Genomic DNA, 19,953 nt, shown 5'->3' on the forward strand with positions numbered 1-19,953 from the left:
TATTATCTATTATACATATTAACATATATAAATTATTTTAAAACTGATGGATTCACTTGTTCAATAAGTTGACAACAAACGAATGAAACAAAACATCGATTTACTTAGCAAAAAATTTGAGATGAACTGTAAAAAAAAATCTTCTACTCACTGAGTATAGTGAGACAAAAAGTAAATTAATTTTCCTTCTAAAGTAAAAAATACGGTACATTGGAACTAATGAAATGGGCTTTAGTCTGACACATGTACAATAGTAAGTATACGAGAATTAAAAAAAAAAACTAGTCATGTCCACCTTGAAAGAACCGGTACAGATTCGATTGACCGTGTGAGAATATCATTTTCAACAGATAAAATATTAATACATATTAAACATAAATACGTATTAATAAATTAATTAAATTAATGCAAACTATATAGGACAAATTAGGAATTAGGTTTTAAAAGAAAGTCGATTAAATTTAACTTTAGAACAAACGTTTCCGATACGAGATAGAAAGTCAATTTCTATTTTTCTCATTGTGACTTGGTGTAAAAGGTGTAGGCTGTACGCGATGAGACAAGAAATTTGACAGTACATTGGCAGTGTCAGATTTGGCTTAAGCCTGTTGCAATTTCCATTTAAGGCATAAGTCACTATTTATATTTACCAAGTGTGTAGATTTTTTTGAAGTGCATTTACTTTTTTTCTGAAGGAGGTTTCCAAATAGTACATTAATGTGAAGCCGGCAACGTAACTATAAACTATTTTAAGTTGGACGTATCTAAAAAGACTGCTACCATTCATCAGTTAGAAAAATCATTTTCGCCGTCGTTTTTATAAAATAAATATATACGAACAGCGTAAAATCGACTTTGACAATTCGCATAAGTGGGTTCTAGCCTTAAGAAAGATTACTTCTGTCCAGATATCAAATGGCTATCTCTTAGAGCATTCATCTAATGATACCGATCAGCTAATACTAAGCACTATTGTTCAAAGCGTTACATCTGACAGATGCGAGCCTACGATAATGACGTTACAATTTGTAATTTGTTCCATTCCCGGAATAACCCTTAGAAATTTTCATACCTTATTAATAACTGCACATTGTTTATTTATTGAACACATTTGTGTCTTCAATAGGTGTACAAATTTGTATAGTAATTTACGTATTTAATCAATATACAGAAACAACAGATACATACAAGTTACTGCAATATTATAACTATGTTTTTAACTTGTACCGATAATAGGGTTTCCCAAGCAGGGTTATGTCCAAACGTGGTGGATTACCACGTACTTGGGGCTAATTCTAATAACTTATAACGTACCTTCTCAATTATAATTATACGTAACAATTAACTATTCTTCTTATTTATTATAACTGTGGGCCAATTATTAATATTAATTATTAATAATATTAAATTATATCGATTATTATAAATAAAATCGATTTCAGCAGCAGTACAAACTGCTGTTTGGCCGTAGAATAAAAAGCGATTCTGTACTTGCATCGTTGTCAGTACAAGTAGCAGAATCGCTGTATTCGGTTTAAACTTTGAGTGCTCCAATGAAATTAATTACAGGCACACGGAGCATAACATAGTGCCCATTGTTGGTGGCCCACTGTAAACAATAGTTCATTTTTTTTAAAGGACCAGTGTCAATGGATAGTGGTGACCACTTACATCTTTGTGGCATAATTTTCCGGCTATCTATATCTTTATCGTGATTATCGACAATAATTTATAGCTTAATTCAGGCAAAGGTGTAAAAAACCAAACATTCATAAAACCAAAAAAATATGCGTTCTCATTGTTTATTAAAAAAAAAACCTTGGCTATAAAAGAGCCAAGAATTCTTATATAAACATATAGTGTAAAAGGTTCCTTACTTTTCGAACTTAAGAGTAATCTTAGGTAATTCATTTGCAAGCGAGTGATTTAAATGATGTAGGTACGAGCTTGACAACATAATTCCCCTATTTCTCAATAATGCCTGTGTTCTTTCATATTAGCTAGGCCTTATAATACATATAGAAGAATACACACCATATAAAATAAATGTATAGTATTGATTACTTTTGTTGCGAATTAAGTTATCAAACTGAAAATACTTTTAAGAACAAGCTTCTTATAAATACCTGAGCAAAACGTCAGTTCAATTGGCTAGTAAGGAACTCATTTATAATTTGTTTGCAAGTAACTTTAAATACATGATTGTAATAAAAATACAAGTATCCTAATATCCCAAACATCATACATTTTTGCATACACGTTGCCCGGGATATATAAAAGTACATGGGATACCACACCTCCCCATCTCCCTCCCACACGCAAACAAAGCCGCGGGTGGTAACTAATATTAAATAAATTACACCGTGTTACTCTATTTTACTCAAACCCACGCTAACCAATCCATTTATTTTACGTTCAACAAAATAATATTCGTTAAATGGCAATTATAAACAGAATATGTCCCAAATATAGAAGCAATAAATACATTTCAAATTAATGCTATTTAAATTGTCTAGTCAACCTTGAAATTAAATAAGAGTCGTCGGAATAGTGTTTGTGAACGTAATAAATGCTCATTAACACAACATAATAGTTTCACGTTACATAATAATCGTTATAATAAGAATTTTATTACCTACGAGATGGCAGACTTTCATCATACGTTCATCCACAACTGGTCTCAATTTTTTTTTGCAGACAACTATATTTTTTGCTATTAAGAAACCTTCAAAATGCTATTAAATGCTATGAACTACTTTTGAAGATTCTCGTCTACCTGCCTGGTGAAGTCTCGTTAATATTTGTTCAAATGGAGATTTGTAGGAAATGTCACCCGGGCATATAAGTGATCATACCACAATGTATTTGCAGTTTTTCTATTAATTTCTGATCGATATGAATCTCAGATATGATGTATTAGTTTTAATAGTATACCCTATACTATGAAGAGATGTAGAATATACGTAAAATTTAGTAACGAATATTTTACATAATCAAAAGAAATACCGGCTAGAGATGTTAAGTTGAAAATGATGTCAAGATCTAAGTTCAATAACCTCACAGATCTGAATAAAACTTATTAGCAACTTGACCGACACAAATTTATATAAGATTTTCCCTTTGACCTATAACGTATAAATAAGATCAGAATTAAATATAATTAATTCGTTTTTAGGGCGGATATGTCCTATTAGTGGAGTAAAATGAACCGGTCCTCCTACTCGTACCATTGATAGAGTCGCTGGTGGGAAGAGCTGGGCTGTAATGATTACGAAACCTTTTCTTGCGCTGCCAGTTAAATTAACATATCATAAACAACGGCATATTTGGTACGAAGTAAATTATTAATAACGTATGTAATGGAAATTTCATGCCACATTTCGTCTTTGATTAAAAGTGATGGTTTGATTTTACGATATTTAAGGGTTTGGTACCTTAATTGCTTTATCGCTTTTAAATTTTTTCTATGTTATCAATATTGTAAACGTTAATATTGATACCTATAATATGTAGTTATTAGGTACTAATGGACATTTATATACGTCACCGCTAGTCCATTTCCGTCCTTTATCCAAAGGCTGTCTGAAAGAAACCGCTTTAATGGCTAAAATATCGCTTTATTTATATTTATTTTTTATTATTATCATAAAACATATTTGCATTGAATTGTATGTTTTGACGAATAGCAATATTGATATATTTATATATTTTACACTGGTCACACTTATGTGAAAGTTTAAGGTTATCGACAATTTTTATTTCGCATCTTTAACAGCTATAAGTTCATTTTTTGAGGTTAGTCTCTTTCATCATTACACAGCCGCTTTGGATGAAAATAGCGTTTCAAAATTGGAAGCTAATTAAACGTTGACGGAAATATTATTAACGCTTACTGCCAGTTAAAAAGTAGCTCACAACATTCTTATTTATAGTTTATTGTTTCATTAGACGCGCCGATTTTATTGACCTAATATGATAGATTTATTTTTAGTAGATAGGTATTTACTTCGTTGCCAACTTGGCAGAGTATTTTTATAATTTCCTTTCGGGAATTTTATTAAGCAGTTGAAGTTTTCACAAACTAAACATTGAGGTCAATAGACTGATTGTGTGTACTTTAAGAGAATTCACGTACTTATTAGTAAATTCTTGAAAGTAAAGTAAACCCTAAGGGCGTTTAACGAATTGAAGTTCGATAGTGCAGTAAGAAAAAACTCACAAATACCCATTAATTTTTTTATATCTACATATACTTAATCGGAAGTAGTACCTAACTGTTGTTTTGGTTTGGTTTCTACTCGTTTGTACGTAGGGTTACCAAGATGCACGTAGCTTGATTGATCAATGATAGACTAGCTAAATAATTTAATGTCTTTCCTAAATCATAATTTGACTTGGTCTGGGGTACCTTACCACTCTCTCGTCGTATATTCTACCGTCAAGCAGCAATACTAGAGGATATGAGGATTGCTGTGTTCCGGTTTGAGTGAGCCAGTGTAATTACAAGCACAAGGAACATAACTGAGTTCCCAAGGTTGATCGCGCATTGGCCATGTAAGGCAAGGTTAAAATTTCTTACCGCGCCGTTGTTTACGTTTAAAACCTTATTGACTTTAATATTTCAATAAGGCTATTTTAATAAAATATTTAGTCAAATGAAAAATCGAATGATTTCAAAAGATGGTAACCCTACTTTACTGAATACACGATTGTATTATTAACGTTTTAGGCAAATAATGGCGAAGATACTTAGTCATCACCTTGACAAATAAAAGTTCGGACGTAAGTTACCTGAGTACATCGAACCCTCATTCAGTCGTCACGATTCAATCGTATTCGTAAGAATAGTTCGAAAGAACGACCGAGAACATTCTTAGTACAGTTAACAAGAAAATGTACTTTGAAGAAAAAATTAAGTAAAAAATATATCGATATACTCATTGTACCAGCAGTTGTTGGATCGATCAAAAATGTTGTGATCATTTTAAAAAATTAAATACAATCATGAGATTCATTAAATTTGTTTAAATTGAACGTTCAATCACTCAAAATATTCTTTACTATTTAAGTAGGCTCTAAGAACTTTTGAATCGTCATGTTAGAGAATTGAATCAAACGTAAAGCTATTCCCAGCTTGGAATGTAGATATATAGTAGATATATTTAAAAAAAGAACAAATACAAACTCTCCGCCATTTTTGTCAAGTATATAATCTCTTTTTGACTAGTAATACTTATTTATCAACGTTTTTTTTCAACATGAGATTTAAATTCTTTGATAGGCAAAATTAAAATATACAGATTTGTCATAGTATCCACATATGGAATAAAGACATACATCAAATAAATGAAACGAGAGGTTTACGTCTAACGAAGTGGGCGATTAAAATCTAGTATTTGTATACACGGTACACTTATTTTTCTTGGCACGTTGTAAAGGTCAAGTTACAAGTACATAATTATACTATATATGAAACTGGTTTCAATCTATTAAATTCTAGTCTATTGACTAACTAGAAATGATTTAGTACATTTATCGTATGTATCTAATGACTTATGTCCTTTAGTATTTTATAAAATGTATATAAAATAAAATACAAACGTTGGTTCAGTAGCTAGATACATCTCGCTGGGGCTAGAGGATCTCTGTACCCCGAGAACCCCCTAGGAATTGGAGGCCCGCAGAGTTGAGAGGCCGTCAGGACGTCACGGTAGTATATGCAAGTGATCCCGTGACGTCTCCCGAAAAGACGGAATGGGTACCGCTGGTTTTTAGTGGGTATTCCGGTGCCTTCAGCGCCGGCCGAGGGAAACGCGATATGCGTTTTTCCAGCGAAAAAAAAAAATGGCTAGTTACATATAAACTCAGATCCCGAGGTTTTGGGTTTCAAACCCCAAGTCGGACAGATAAAAAGTTATTATTTTAGTATTAACAAGAAATTCTTGCACACTACAAACACACACACACTTGCCTCGGGAAGCACTTAAGAATTCGTGAGATTAGTACGTAAAGACATGCAAAGTCTTTTAACTAAATTCAATTTGTCATTATTAAAAAAAAGACAGAACTTGACTATTATTGCCATCTTCCTCCTTATAAAATGAGGAAAAATGATTAAAATGGCCAAATTCTTTGAACATTTTAATTTCATCTTCATTATGAAATCTTAAGATTCATTAAAAGAACTCAAAAGTTATCAAACACTTTAAGCGACGCTCTTAATATTACAGCCGAGATGGCCCAGTGCTGAGACACGTGAATTTTAACATAAGGTTCAAACTCGGGCAAACTTCTAAATTTTCATAATGGCGCAACGTCTTGGAATAAGCTCCATACCTTCTCCTCAAAATGAGAGAACTGAACCCAGCAGTGGGACATTTACCGGCTGTTCGTTTTTATATTACAAAACTATGACATTTACCGTGGGAACGACTTTATACTTTTGCCACGGGTCACGTGACAACAAAATGAAACCCTGACGGACTCGTTACTCAAGAAACCTATTGACTTGTTTACTTTTAATTCTTCCCAATCCAAGAGTTTTTAAAATATATATTTTACAAAAGACAAAAAAAACAATTTCAATTTATTTTTAATGTAATAATAATATTCAATTTTGATTTAATTGTATGATACACTGGCTATTTGATAGTTGTGTATTCGAAATATTATCTAAAGATAAAGTCACTTTTTACCTTTAAGTCGATCATCGATTTCAACTGTCACAATGAATGTTTTAACGATTGCGACTGTATTCCTTCCTTCCATTTTACTATAATTAAATACAAAGACTAAATTATAAACAGCAAAGAATTTAATATACAACTAAAATACGTAGAAATATCTTTGTAAGCATTTATGAAATAAAAGTACATATATTCATATACTACACGTGTTCAAGCCTTAATTATTCTGGGAAACTTTATAAGTTACTTTGTAAGTAACGGAAATAGACATCCCACTTTACGCCCACGTTCACATTCTGATAAAAAAGTATTTAGCAAAGAGATCTTATTCCATCCGTTGTTAACCTTTTCCTTTCATAACAATGTTATATTCTATGGTATTATCTTAACATATGAGGACGTAGAATAAATCAGTATCGTAACAAAAAGGTTCAAAAGGTATTATGTACACACTTCAATATATCTTGTAAATATTTTCATATATACTTATGCCCAAACCGTATTTGGCACCGATTTTAATATTTTTTGCACGCGTTGTTTATAAAAGAGCTAAAACTTGAGTTGAATATTTTTTTAAAGTAGAGACGAAATGACGCGGGCAGATATTTTTTTAAGATAATATATGTAAAATTTAAACATCTTGTAAAAAATTGCGACGTAGTTGTAATTGCTGGAGATTCATTCTAAAAAATTTATTGTATCCTAAATGTTGGAAAGTAGTAGAAAGAGTGAGTACGCAGCTTCTTACCGGTTTTTCTCGGTAGAATCTACATTCTGAACCGGCTTTACGCGTTATTGTATAGCTTCGACAATATTTTGTAAAATTCTTATATTCTGCAAAATGATGATTCAAAATTGCTTGTAAAAGTCTACTTGAACAAAGCATATTTTTGGATTTGTCACAACTTTACTCCCCAATTCTACCGATTAGGATATTCACTGTTTTAGTTTACTTTGTTTCAATCCGTACAGTTATGTATCTTATGATCTTAGCGGAAATGTTACCAGTCTTGCCTCGCATTTATGTTCTTCTGAATATATCCAAACTTATAATACAATAGCGAATAAATATATTCCCACGCACTATGCTATTATTTCACTCTATAAGGTCACAAAGACCAGATAACATTGGAACCTTTAAAAAACTATAAATATATCTATTTATAATTGTGTCGAAAGCTTACAGTATCTAGTATGGTCCGCTATAGCATGCGACGTATTTTATCGCCAAATTGTATCGTACATTAATTTCGGTGTTCCAAGTTTAAGGTAACAAATGGAAAGCCAATGGAAACATATGTAATATACATATAAAGATTTAACATCTTAAATTCCATAGTTGGTGAATTATTGACGGTGTAAAAAATAATTAATTTTATTCCTGCATATTTGCTATATGTCCAACACTTACAATTTCGTGGAAGTTGAACATTTGTTCATCTGTCTTTCTAAAAGAAATTAAAAAAATAGGTCCGAAATAACACATTGCGTAAATATTTAATTTTAATTTGTGTTTATAATTTAGGACAATTAATTTAGAGACATGACTTTTTATAAAAAATAAATTTCTAAGTTTTGTACTCGTAGTTGAGACGAGGAACCCCAACTAATCTAGCCATCTAGAATATTACGAATAATTTATAATATTTAATACTAAAACTGACCCAACCTGAAGGCAGTAGACAGACGATAATATCACGCCCACATAACGTTATGAAACTTCTATTATAAGCATTACGGCACAACAATAGTACAACTTCATAAATCTTTCGCGTCCATATATATTAGTGGTATTGTGGTAATTGGTCATGTAACGCGGCCGTTCTTTTATAGATGTTTTTTAATTAATACTAACTATGAGAAGAGTGCTCATGGGCAGTACTTTTCAAGAGAAAGTATATAATGTTAGTTATTTTAAATAATTCGTTGTCTTAACTGTGTTTGGTGCACATATATAGCATATGCTTTTTGTTCTGACCGTAAAAGTACTGCAAATACGTATAAGGCACTGAGCTACAATGGACTAAGTTTTGGAAATTATAAATCAGTTTTACTGAAAAAGCAAAGTTGTATGCTTAGTGAGAATCCTGTTCTTTTCTAATTTTTTGTATTTTTTAATTTTTTGTAAATTAAAATAAGTCTAAATTTTAAGTACGCATCGCATCGCGTGCATCCTCTTCTACCTTTACGGACTCCTCACCTTAGAATATATAACATTACACGCTCGAAGAACGAAAACCTATCTACTATTAAAGCAGTTACAGGAACATATACCGATATCAGTCTGGGACCCTGAACAATACAAATCCATTTTCTTCTATTCATAAAGATGATGTCATATTACAAAATTATATATAATTTAAGATGAAATTACAGTACAATAATGACATCATAATTAAAAAAATCAAATTATAAATATGCATCTAATACAGGAAACTGATCATATTTAATATAAACATAAATTATTCGGTCAGAAATCAATATGGTACCCTTTGTGTTCTATTACACACTAAGCTTAACTATTTAAGAAGATTAAAGGCTGTCCTTTATAAACTCTGTACATGAAAAAGAGACAGCACTATTTTACTTTGTCAAATTCAAAGAATTAGCACTTGGCTGACTTTTTTAAATATAAGAAGGTGGACGAGCAAATGGACCACCTGATGGTAAGCTCTCATCACTACCGCCCATAAACATTGGCGCTCTATGAAACATTAATCATTCCTCACATCGCTAATGCGCCCCCAACCAGCAAACTTAAGATTGCTTGTGCCTGTAGTTACACTGGCTTACTAATCCTGTAAATCGAAATACAATAATGTACTAGGTATTACTATTTGGCGGTAGGATATAAGTGAGTTGTACCCAAAGAGGCCCATAACCTTTATAATTTAGACTTGAGTGTAAAAAATATATCAATATATATAAAGGAATTTCTAAGTAAAGCATTTTCAATATAAAGAACTACGCTTACTCAAAATAAACAATTAATTGTTTTAATGCTTATTAACTTGTCTTCATTTGAAAAGACGGAAATGTTGCCATAGCAACCGTTATAATTACTCCCTATACTACGTCTCCGTGCTCGTAACTGATTCAAAAATTAGCGAAACAATTGTGAAACATTTTATCAATTTCCAGTGTTACTTTTGGTTTTAAGATATTTTAGCGACTTTCTAATATCTACCTCAGTATTTCCATATATCGATAACTTTATTTTTTAATAAAATCTTGGATGCTAAAACATTTATATGACAAATAATTCAAATAAAAACGGGTACAGATACAAACATAATTACAAATACAGACAAAATAATGAATAATAGTCAGTAGTAGTCATAATGCCAGCAACATTTCCCCTTCAAGTCATTAGGCGCTTTTCGCTCGAAGGGAAAGCAACAAATTTAAAATCATTTTATAAATATTTTTAGTGGTTTCTTTGTGCTGATTCAACATTTCCTATTCGCTTCCAAAACAGCTTAAATACATTTATGACTGCAATTTCTTACTACATTATTATTTTAATCTTTCACTTAAATATTGTGACATATAAAGTGGGCGTTTTTAAGCGTTAATATATCCTTGAAATTATAAAAGGGTAACTGCATACCAAGTAAGCACTTGTCCACTCGAGTGTCGCATAGTTTACATTTACACCGTGTTATGTTTTTTGTAAAATACATAAGTATTATAAGGACAAGTTACAAGAAGTTATGTATTAAGATAAACTGTTCCGCTAGTAATAGCATTTAAATAATTTAAATCGTGCTCAAATAAATATAATCGGTATCACTTAATATTCTTGGAGAGTTTGTCAGCAGTCTTGTTTGCGAGGGTGTTGAATACGCATTTTTATTGTAATATTATAAACTATTTTATTTTACAAGACGACGACTTCGGATTATGCAGCCGAATATATATTTTTTATTTTTTTAAAAGTATGCATTAATGTTTAATTTTAATTCAACTAAAGAAAATTTTGATGTATGGATTTTGTAGTCTATAAATAATAATTCGCTTTGCTTCTTGATTGAGTCATCTTAATACTACGTATGACATATCATGGCATATCACAATAAAATATAATATCGTCCTAAGTTAATTGTTTAATTTGAAAATCGGCCTATTGTGTTTCATATATCATGTATTAAAAAATATATGAATGTACTATAATAACAGTATGTGGAATCCAACCAATAAATTATTAAATGCATTAATGAAATCTACAATAATTCTTAACTCTGTTTCCGCATGACAGACAGACAATTTAAATTACCTTTCACATTGTTTAAGTAAATTATTAATATTGTATTCATATAATTCAATATACAAATCATGTAATTTTTTGTAATGTAATTTATATAAATTACATAATAAAACACAATGGGAAACGATTTCACGGAAGTTATATATTGAAGAACATAAACTGGGTACATGAGCGTTTCACGAAATTATCTATATATATATATATATATTAACAAACGAATGAAGCAGACGTCGTCATCACATAGTTAAATATATAACTATCATTGAAATATGTTAGTGCTATTAAGAACTATAGAAATTACAAATTAAATTCCAATAAATAAAATATTCTTATCATTATGAATAATATTATAATTAAATTTGATGTTTCACACCGCGATAATAAGAGATAATTGCTGGGCCGTCCCTAATTACTTGTAACCAATCAATTTGTCATTATTTCACGTATCTTAACGGCGACCCGAATAGTTAAATGAACATTATTATATTATCTTCAAATTTACTTTCCTGTTTATTATCTTAGTTGCGTTGAAAAATAACAAATCTTAATTTATAGTAATAATGTTGAGAAATACTGTTTATGTTTTTTTTAATAATCTTTCATTATTAAAGCCTATGAATATTTTTACCCAGGTACATAACCTACTAGGCAAAAATAAATGTATTCGAATATGTTTTTCTAGGTTAATTTATATCGTATAAGTTATCTTTGTTACACGTTTTCATTGATGGTAACATTTAACAAACAATAATAGATATAACATATGTTTATCAAAAATGCAAATTAATATAACTTTAATTAACAAATTGGCTATTTTTTAATCATAGTTTTGAAATCTCGGTCATTTTATATCAATTCATATCTGACATCCGCGAGCAATTGATCGTATACACGTATATAAAAAAATATACTTGATTCAAGTATGAACTAAGCTCTTAAAAGCAAGCACAAACTAAAAGTTAAAACAAAAGTTGCGTTTTGTTATTGCACGATCATTTATTTTTGTAAAATTGAAATCCTTTCTAACTTATCTATTTTTAATTAGTCTATAAACTTATAAGTATTTATGAACAGTACTACATTATTGACCATTCTCCAGTCTCGCCAACCTTGTTTGGAAATTATTACGTAAAACTAAAGGAATTATTCGTATATGTCACGAAAATATACAAGTAGATAAATCTAATAATGCAAGCACGTTACAAGGCTTATCTCATGCATGTGCTTGGGTGTGGCTGCAGTTACTTACTTCCTCTTGTGTCCCAGCCGCTGGCGTTCTTAATTAGGATAATGTATACGCTTTGAATTTTTAAACACAAGTCATAATGTTGACTTGCGTCAATGCTGGTAAAGTTCGCATATACATAAACATATCCATAACAAGTAAAAATCAAAATATAATGTTGTTCAGTAGGCTCATGTCCTTCTAAAACGATATTTTACTACGTCAAATAAACTTAAAAAAACTGGTTTGGAATGTTATCAGAATTTTGGAATTAAAATTAAAGTGGAAATAAGTAGTTAAGTGTAATAGTGTTGTATTATAAATAAAGATAGGTATATTAAGCATAAACTCATTCTGGTGCACAATATAGCTGAGTAAGCTGAGATAAATCATATGAAATACGTAAATCTATGGTTTGTTTGTCTTTTTCCTACTTCCATTGGAATAGGCTACACATTAATTATGTACAATTGCGAATAGTGTAAATAAGGAATACGATTGTCACGTTTTGGTCTAATAATGCAATTTGTTACTGAATAATATGCCTTATATATTAACTATTTTGATGAAAATCGTGTAAATTCGCATACAAAGTATTTATATAACTTTTTGGTTCTTAATCGATTCAATATGATTTGATTCTTTTATAGCTCAAATAAAATAATCTTAAAAGTGTTCTTCCATAATCATTGCGTACGGGTAGCAGCGATTTTATTAGTGGTTAAGGAATTATGTAAATACCTACATGTAGGTACAAGGTTTAGTCATTTATGTTATACCTTAAAGCCTATACACTCCTAAGGTATTAATAACAAATTCAATGCCGTTAGAATCCTAGAATGTGTGAAGAATCATTGGAGATTATTGAATTAAAATAAACCTAGTAGTTCAAGGGTATGTTATTAAAAGCCAGCATGTCGAATTAAAAACTATCCATCGGTTACCACTTCAACTGTGCACTGTATTATTTATACTAACATTATAAATTCGAAAATAGCTCTGTCTGTCTATTGCCCTTTCATGACTAAACTCCTGAACCGAATTTGATGTAATTTGGTATGAAGCAAGTTTGAACTCCAAGAAAGGACATAGGCTACTTTTTATATCCAACACGAGAACAAAGCCGAGAGTGACAGCTAGACTAAATTGTTCCCTACAATAATATACACAACGATTAATTCGAAACGATGTTTCATGTAAATCACGACCCTGTTACGGTTTTCCGTTTACTAGTTTCCATGACATTGGATTAGAAATGGCAACCCTATGACCGGCGCCATGTTAAAATTACGGCGACGAGATTGTTTCTAGAATGCGCGGGCGATAAGTTGGCGCCACTGAATGTTGAATTCGTAATTCGAACTTCAGAGAAGTAAGACCGGACGCACCGCCGCCACACGATTTGCCGGCAAGTCGGCAACCCTTAAGGATACACAATGCTTTTCATTGAATAGACAATTATATGTTTTATTGAATAATTCCTTCTCCCGTTTCTAGATAACTCGCTGTACTGGATAATATGAATTTAATAATATTTTTAAACGTATTTGATTTATTATGAACTTTTGATAAAAATGGTATATTTGTATCTTATGACAATACTATATTACGGATATACAAAACATATATTGTATAATTTACCACAAGTCGAACACAATCCGCTGGTCTGTCTTTTACAGAATTCTACGTTAGCTTAAAAGTTATATGATAATTAACCGTTGTACATAGTTTTCTACAGAGATCTGAAAAAATTAAGATTTATATTTTAATGCGTTATATTTATGAAGACATAGTCGTTGCTTATTTGGCTCGCAAGTCGTAATAAATACAAAGCTGAATCGAATTTAATACATTTAATATTACTATGTTAGAAACTAGTCTTAACTTACTACTTAGTAATGGGTCATATCTTACAACTAAATGTGTACCCAGTTCTACCCAACATACTTAGTTTAATTTTTGCACATTTCTGGAACTAGTAACAATGCAATCAAGTCAAAATGTTGTTCATAGAGCATAGATTATATGAAGCTTGTTTGTAAATTATACTTTATAATAAAAGATTAGAATAATGTATTATTTTTATTAAGTATATTTTTCTCTCCAGATGGCTTGAGTAATGGAGGGCGATTGTGCGGAGGAGGGCTGGCTGCTGGTGCGCGTGCACGTGCCCGAGCTGAACGTGCAGAAGAGCCTGCAGTTCTCTCGCGACCAGCTCGTGTGGGACGTCAAGCAGCAGTGCCTTGCCGCCTTGCCTAAGGTCTGTATCTTGATACACATCCCTGTTGTACGCATTCTTTTTTTTCCTTTTCGCAGCCTCAGCGCCATTAAAATAAATGACGAAATAAAAATATTTTGTCTCTAACATAAATCAATATGGATTATATTTTATGTTTACGGTTTTATGCCTATTTTTTCGAGAATACTAAAATGCCATGTTATGTGTTATTGCGTACTTTAATATTTTGTTCTCTACATATATACATCTAAAACATCCATTAATCTTGAACAAATTGAATGTTAAACTTACTGATATATATCTAATTTGTTAACTTCGAAAATTCACTTAGACACTAAATTGGAATTCCATTCTAAAACAACATGACTTGTGGAAAAGTTTTATCTAAACGGCGTGCAATTAAAATTGTAAGGTTATCTCACCATCTGTCGTTATAATTGTGTCGACCTATTTAAGAATTACCTGATTATATATTATTTACTTTGTAACGTTATAGCCATTGTCTAAAATTTATTTTTATTCGCTATTTTAAATACTTTTATTGATGACGTTGTCAATAATTTTTCTCTTACTTTCTTTCAATATTCTAATTTTAAATTTTATTTTTTGTTTTAAACGTATTCTTGATAATGACTTTATATTTAAACAAATTAAATAAAGGATGGGTAGTTATTTAATATCGCGCCACCACCTACAATGACTATGAATTGTTTTTATGACAGAATCGTTATGAATTGGACACATCGAAATCAGTCACGTCATGTCATGTTAGCGTAAAAATATTTTTATATTGATTAAGATAGGTAAGAAACATAGTTATTAAGTTAAATAAAATATAATAAATTAAACACAGTGAATTGAGTTCAATATAGGTGGCGCGGTACTTTATAATTATCAATAGAAAACTATTTAAATTTCAACTATCACAAAATTGTAATAGTCACACTCGAAATGATAACGTCAATTTACAATAACAAATGAATGTTTATCATTGAACTTATTACATATATTGCAATTAAATTATCTCTAAGTGGAGTGAAATTATTTTCCAACAAACATCTCATAGGTGTACACAATTAAGTCTGTGTCAAGGTCTATACATAATACTGTGCACTTAGGACACAACCGTTAAACAAGTGAAGTTAAGAAAAAAAAACAATATTTTACGAATCAATAAACAAAAAATATCAAACAGCCTATTGCTTCATACTAGTAATTCGTTTCAGAATAAAATCTATAAAAAAGTTACTGACCATTGGAGAGGAAAAAATCAATTTTACTATATACGGCTTTTAGCAGCGTCTTCGGCCTCTAGACGGCGCGGAAGCTAGCGGTTTGTAATGATAAATTTCTTTACTCCGTAGTAAAAACGACGATCTGAATGATGTGGAACGTCGCGTCGGTTCACACGCTCGGCTTTTTATCGACAGTTGAAATAAAGTTCATTGCTTTTATTATTTTTTATTGCAATCACTTTCAAAACCGCATACGGTATTGTGAATTATTGAAAGTGTCTTTTTTAGGTCAATTTAAATCGAGATTTTTTTTTAATATACATCTTACTGTTTCAGAGGATAGGCTGGCTTACTTAACAAATTATCAAAAACATAATAATTTAATTCAATCTTAATGTTGCGAATTTTAGGGTCTAAATTATTTTAGACCCAATTGGTTGATTGTCATGACTATACTAGGCCATGTTTGCTTCGAAACCACCTTTGTACACACAAAGTTATGGTTTTTTATTGGAAAGCAAAAAATAATTTCGTTACCATTTAGATTTTTTGGGTCTGCGTTAGGTGTTTAAGCTCCAGCTTCGTACGATATAATTATTTAACCGAGTTACAATTAAAATAAAAATTACATACAGAAAATAATCCCGATTTTTATTACATGGTTTATGACATTGGACTTTCAACAGATTTTTCAATAAAATTTAATTTATACTCGATGTTGTGTAACATCCCATTCGGAATTGATATTGCATACCGTACATACATACTTCGACTTACGTCATTTTTGACTTACGGTATACTTTCGGTCCAATCTATTACGCATATCCGGAGGAAACTGTACATTCGATAACTCGTCATAGTAAAATATATATATTTTTAAAGATCGAAGTCAAGTAGAAGATTTCGTTATCTGATATTTAATCTTTGTCTCTCAATGGAACGAATGGCGCAGTCTCTAATAAACTAAGAGAAATGAAGCAGCAAAACTTTAAATAAACCCATTATTCGAAAACAATAGACATCACAAGTCAAGGTCATATACTAGCTATTCACAGGCGATTAGACAACTATACATTGAAACATGGATATGAGCCTTCGTCAAAATGTTAATGATGTAATTTGCATAATTTTGTATGCGTGTGAATAAGCGGGTCACCTTTAGGCATTAATAACGGAACGTGGACTGCATTATATTATTTGAATATTTTGAACAGATTAAATATAATTTTCGTTAACCTTGAACTAATATTAAATAATCTGTATTAAATAATCTCGCTAAATTCTCTTGATTGTTTGTAAATTTAAATTTTCATTTACCGCATAAATAACAATGCAACTAAAAACAAAGGTGTTTTTTGTTCTAATATAATTAATAATATTGATGATAAAACGTCATTAATTTTAAAAACAAAATTTAGAAGGTACTAACACACATTCAACGTAGCTTTAGAATAAAATAAAAAAACAGCAATTTTATATGCTTTTGCGGAAACTCAAATCAACTTAGTACTTAAATATATATAAACAATTTAGTACACGTATTTTAATGAATTAAAAACACTTTGTGTTCTCATTAAATAAATTCTCCTATTTCAAAAACGTTTCAAGTCTTAAATGAAAGTTCATTTCAAAATAATAACCGTGAAATACAAATCTCATTTGATTCAGACAGAGAATAGCGTATTGTAAATTGAGCCAAATCAATTGAGCTGCTGTTTGTCAAGACTTAAGTAAAATGTTTTAACAATCACGACTCAGAGCCAAGAACTTTTAAAAACAAAAGAGACTAAAAATCGAATTAGAGTAAATTTATATATATGTATATATCTAAAGTGCGTGCAATGTATTACACGTGAACGTAAAACGATTTTAGTGATGAATTTTGTAATGTTATATATATATATGTGTATATAAAACGTTGAACTAAATTTTGCCCTTGAAATTTCTCTCTGATCAGACCCATAGTAGTTTAATTCTATAAAGAGATCGTGAAAGTTATTTTCTTAAATCATCATAATCACGAATTACCTAAATGTTCTCAAATAGATATAAACGTGCCTCGAAATTGGTTATTTTAGTACTTGGGACCTTAAAAATCTAAATAGCGGTTTGATAAATCATATATTTTGGCATGGAATTATAAATTTTCTGCGAAATTCAGTTTCAATTGTATTTAAATTGAAATGCATCCTGTAAACAGAGTGAAACAAGATTCACTATCAAACGTTTTGATGTCCATTGTCAGTATTGCACGTGTATTACAAAATAGGAGTGCATGCAATACACGTTCAAATTAAATATGCCATTTAATGGGTTTACCTAATTAATTTAATGGGATTTGAATTTCCACTTTTTTCATTTTTCGAATTACAGAATAAATAAGAGTGTATTTTTTAATTGCAAAATAATTTCATATTGTGTCTTATAATAACCTTATACAAAGTTATAAATAGAAAACATTATAAAAGATAGAAGGTAGAAGAATAATTAAAACCTAAATGCAAATAGGTCATCTAAATTTAGTAAGCACATAAAAGTGCTTTTAAATTTTTTTTTCTGAAAAACATTAATCGCAACAGTAATTCACTGTATTTTATATTCCCTTTGCGGGGAAATCTCGTAATATTTTTTGTAAAACATTTCTATGCGACCTAATTTTATATCTGTTTAATAATATCTCAGTACAGTACTACATACATATATCTCGACTTATATACATATGAATATAATTGTATTGTATATTTAAATTTAGAATCGAATTGTAAGTTTCAATTTTATTATATATACAGCGAAGAGCTGCTGATGTTCAGTAAAATTATAAAATATAAAACGCCAAAATGTACAAAAGTAGAATGTAAAAAAGGCGCGGATAACTGTGAGCCCGCGGATATTGTAAAATTAAATTTAAAAAAAACAACAAAATATACATAATATATAGAATGTATATTTTACTGTCATACCTGTTCGGTCGAAATTTTAATAAAAAATACTTTTGACTAAATAAATAAGTAATGGATTAATTTCTATAAACGTGCTTTTATTAAGAAGGTTTTAACACTGTGAGACGGAACGTATACCCTTGGCTCGTTTACATAGACAACCCTAGCAGAACTTAGTTTTCATTGAAAAATACTAATTCTCTTGGTTAAAAGTATATTTGACCGGAAAACAGTTCTAACTGTATCATAAGTTATGCTATGAAAGAAAACTTTCATAAATAAATTTCCATACTCAAGTCAAGGTTATTTATAGAAAACCCGGGCGCTTCGAGCCTCGAGGGCTCATCGATTCGTCACTATCAATGGCTATTGAGTAAGACGAGATTCGATGGGACTTGAGATTTTATCTAGGCCTATTAGAAAGACGGATGACCTAATATTGTGTAATGATAGCATCCATTTTCCATGTTATTATAGTGAGACAAAAACGATTAAACTTGATAGATGTCGCTTCGCTTTCATTAATCGTTGACGATTTATAAGGAGGTACTACAAATATATTATTCAAAACGGTATAGAAAGTGTAATTTGATTAATAAATATTACTTAATCACCAATTGGAATAAGTGATGGGTTATTTTTTTATGAAATGGTAAATTATCTGTGCGATATTATCAATTCGTCAATTAAACAAAACGCGATCACATCGCTAACAACGTTCACTTCGAGACAACATTTAATAATTTATATGGATAAATGGCTTTAAAATTGAATAACGTGACTGATGCTATGTTAATAAAGCCTACCTAGACCGGCTTAAACGAACTGAAACCAGTAATAACTGGATTATTTACCTAAATGAGCCAAGGTTGAGCGTCTTTGTAAAAGTAATACGAATGTGTTCGTAGTGAAATTACTTTTACCCATAGTAGCAAACCCTCGTAGTAGTGGGCGAGACGAGATCTTCGACAACCGTAAATCGCAATAAATGCAACATTAAAACCTCATCCACCGGGTTCTGTGGCGATAAATATGTCTATTTTGCAATACTCATGCATTCTATGATTTTTGCCTTGCAAATGTAGTCCCAGTTCGATCTTGCCAATAAGTGAGACGTACGCGGATTGCGTTGGAATTATTTACTTAACGTTTGAATCTGATTCTCAGTATTAGTTTGAGTTTTAACGTATTTACACGTAATGTTATCTAAGTTATGTTTGAATATAACGTATAAAAACTGTATGTGAATGTTAAATTAATTATTGTAATTCATTTAAAATATCAATTTAAATGTTATATTCAGGCCAAAATAAGCATATTGTCAGTGTATTATTTTGTACGATAAAATCATCATTTACATTT

General features: G+C 30.5%; 1 protein-coding gene across 3 annotated transcripts in view; it reads left to right on the plus strand.

The window, feature by feature from the left end:
* The window catches only part of LOC113397098 (protein shank), a 205,527-nt gene that overhangs the window by 85,865 nt on the left and 99,709 nt on the right, over positions 1 to 19,953 (plus strand). For all 3 annotated transcript variants that reach the window (XM_064219700.1, XM_064219706.1, XM_064219714.1), the window contains one exon: positions 14,286 to 14,438. In XM_064219700.1, the coding sequence (XP_064075770.1) occupies positions 14,298 to 14,438 (141 nt within the window). In that variant the 5' untranslated portion in view covers positions 14,286 to 14,297. The remainder of the gene's footprint in view (positions 1 to 14,285; positions 14,439 to 19,953) is intronic.

The sequence above is a fragment of the Vanessa tameamea genome, chromosome 3 (assembly GCF_037043105.1).
Source record: "Vanessa tameamea isolate UH-Manoa-2023 chromosome 3, ilVanTame1 primary haplotype, whole genome shotgun sequence".
Lineage (NCBI taxonomy): Eukaryota > Metazoa > Arthropoda > Insecta > Lepidoptera > Nymphalidae > Vanessa > Vanessa tameamea.